Genomic DNA, 2,447 nt, shown 5'->3' with positions numbered 1-2,447 from the left:
TCCCTTTGACTTCTTCGGGCAAAACATGTCGCGCTTTGTTGAAACCTAATTCTTGTTGCCTAATAACCCATAAGAACGTAACGTCCGCGTTCAACACACCGAACGCGATTTCGTCTATCTGTTCTTGTTTCACGTAAGCAACGGTACCGAACGAGATGTAAACAACGGAGGAAACAGGCTGCAAGTCTAACCACTCCATGCATTCATCCGCTGGCTCAGAGATGTTTCCTTTGGTGTCATCGCTAATTAACGTTTTCGCGAATTTGTACAGCGGTCCGAGCGGTCTTATAACGCCGGGGTGATAGAGATTTGACATGTGGTCGATGATGTCTTGCTCCAAGGAGTTGAAAGTGTCGATGAAAACAGAGAAGGTCTTGTGAAGACGTTTTNAAAAAAAAAAAAAAAAAACACGAAACAAAGAACGAAGTTAAGAAAATGCATACAACACAGTACACAATTAAGGATTTGCAGGAACAAAAAGACCAAAAGACTTTAATGACTTTTCCAAAAGTTTTCGATTGATCCAGCTAGAACATGATTATGACTTCCGTTTTGTACTTTAGCCACAGGTTTGGCACCCAACTTCTCCACAAACACCTCAAGATTCCTATCAGATGAGCCTCCGCGAGCAACCGCCGCCTCCGCCTCTTCCTTCCACTTCAAAGCATTCTTTTTCAGCTCCGTTGCTTTCTCTCCTTTCGTAACCTCTCTCAGCCTCTCCGCCACTTCCTCCCTCGGTACTACCCTATCCTCCGCCTCTCCACGGCCTAGCCTCACTCCCGTCTTGAAAACGTCGATCATGTAGACCGCGTCAGTGACTTGATCTCCCCACTGAGGTAAACAAACCGTCGGGACTCCGGCAGACACAGCTTCCATCGTCGAGTTCCATCCACAGTGAGTCACGAAACAAGCAACCGAAGGATGAGACAAAACTTTTTCTTGTGAACACCATTCAACGATCTTCCCTCTCCCTTTGACTTCTTCGGGCAAAACATGTCGCGCTTTGTTGAAACCTAATTCTTGTTGCCTAATAACCCATAAGAACGTAACGTCCGCGTTCAACACACCGAACGCGATTTCGTCTATCTGTTCTTGTTTCACGTAAGCAACGGTACCGAACGAGATGTAAACAACGGAGGAAACAGGCTGCAAGTCTAACCACTCCATGCATTCATCCGCTGGCTCAGAGATGTTTCCTTTGGTGTCATCGCTAATTAACGTTTTCGCGAATTTGTACAGCGGTCCGAGCGGTCTTATAACGCCGGGGTGATAGAGATTTGACATGTGGTCGATGATGTCTTGCTCCAAGGAGTTGAAAGTGTCGATGAAAACAGAGAAGGTCTTGTGAAGACGTTTTATCTGATCTATGATCACTTCTCCCAAAGCGGAGTGAGGAGTTGAAGGGTGGATGAAAGAAGGGATCTCGTCGTGCTTCAAGAGAGGCATGCCAGGGATTTGGACATCAATCTCGGGATCTGTTTCGGTCGGGAAATCAACTAGTTTGTGGTGGTAATAGTAATAAGCAGCTAAGCAGGCGCAAGATTGAACCCAGAGAACTGCACATGGGATTTGAAGATCTTCAGCCACGTCACAAACCCAAGAGACGAAAGGGTTGTTGATGAGACACGTCACAGGCTGTTTTGTCACTTCCTCGTAACGTTTCACGAGGTTTTTGATCTCTCTTTTGCCGACCAGCTCGAGGTGTGGTCGGAGGATGGTCAAGTCGGTTCTGCTAGCTTCGTCGTCTTCGGGAAGCCCGTCGTCGAAGAAATCGAACCGGAGGTAGCCTTTACCGACCGGTTTGAGGACACGGTCTTGGATTTTATTGGAGTTTCGCATCTTCTTGCCCCATGACTCTGTAGTGACAAAGGTTATGAGTAAACCCTTTGAAGCTAAGAGCTTTCCGAGACGAAGAAGAGGATTAACGTGGCCTTGTCCCGGGAATGATATGAGCATCACATGAGGAGGTAGAGGAGGAGAAGATTCTAGTTCCATCCTTGGAAAAAATAAAAAACTTGGTTTCTGTTTTTTGTTTTTTGTTTTTTGTTTTTTGTTTTTTGTTTTTGAAGTGTGTGCATGTTGAAAAGTAGAAGCGGNGACCGCGTCAGTGACTTGATCTCCCCACTGAGGTAAACAAACCGTCGGGACTCCGGCAGACACAGCTTCCATCGTCGAGTTCCATCCACAGTGAGTCNTACGCTTTAAATAGGAGACAATGAAGGTGAATAGTTTGCTTACTATTGGCCATTTAATTACCAAATATCTATTGCTTTCTGTATTTAAAATTCGAAAATTGATTTAATATCTGGATTCTATTATAAGTGACTTGGTCAGTGGGCGATGGTCTAAACTCTAACGTCTCCCTCGTTTGTTTTTCCGGTTATTTTTACACTTCCTTCCATAAACTATCAAAGAGATGTATCGATCATAGAGAATTAATGTTATAC

General features: G+C 45.0%; 1 protein-coding gene across 1 annotated transcript; it reads right to left on the bottom strand.

Annotated features, from left to right (window-relative positions):
• Positions 406-2,087, bottom strand: LOC104766052 (UDP-glycosyltransferase 84A2). Its single transcript, XM_010489867.2, has one exon. The coding sequence runs from the start codon at positions 1,993-1,995 to the stop codon at positions 493-495; it is 1,503 nt and encodes a 500-aa protein (XP_010488169.1). The 5' UTR covers positions 1,996-2,087; the 3' UTR covers positions 406-492.

Source organism: Camelina sativa, chromosome 19 (assembly GCF_000633955.1).
Source record: "Camelina sativa cultivar DH55 chromosome 19, Cs, whole genome shotgun sequence".
Taxonomy (NCBI): Eukaryota; Viridiplantae; Streptophyta; class Magnoliopsida; order Brassicales; family Brassicaceae; genus Camelina; species Camelina sativa.
Note: the sequence above shows the minus strand (reverse complement) of the source record. Positions and strands in the feature narration are given on the sequence as shown.

Excerpts from the sequence above, each read along its gene's own strand:
- LOC104766052 (XM_010489867.2), bottom strand. The coding sequence starts at position 1,995 with ATGGAACTAGAATCTTCTCCTCCTCTACCTCCTCATGTGATGCTCATA.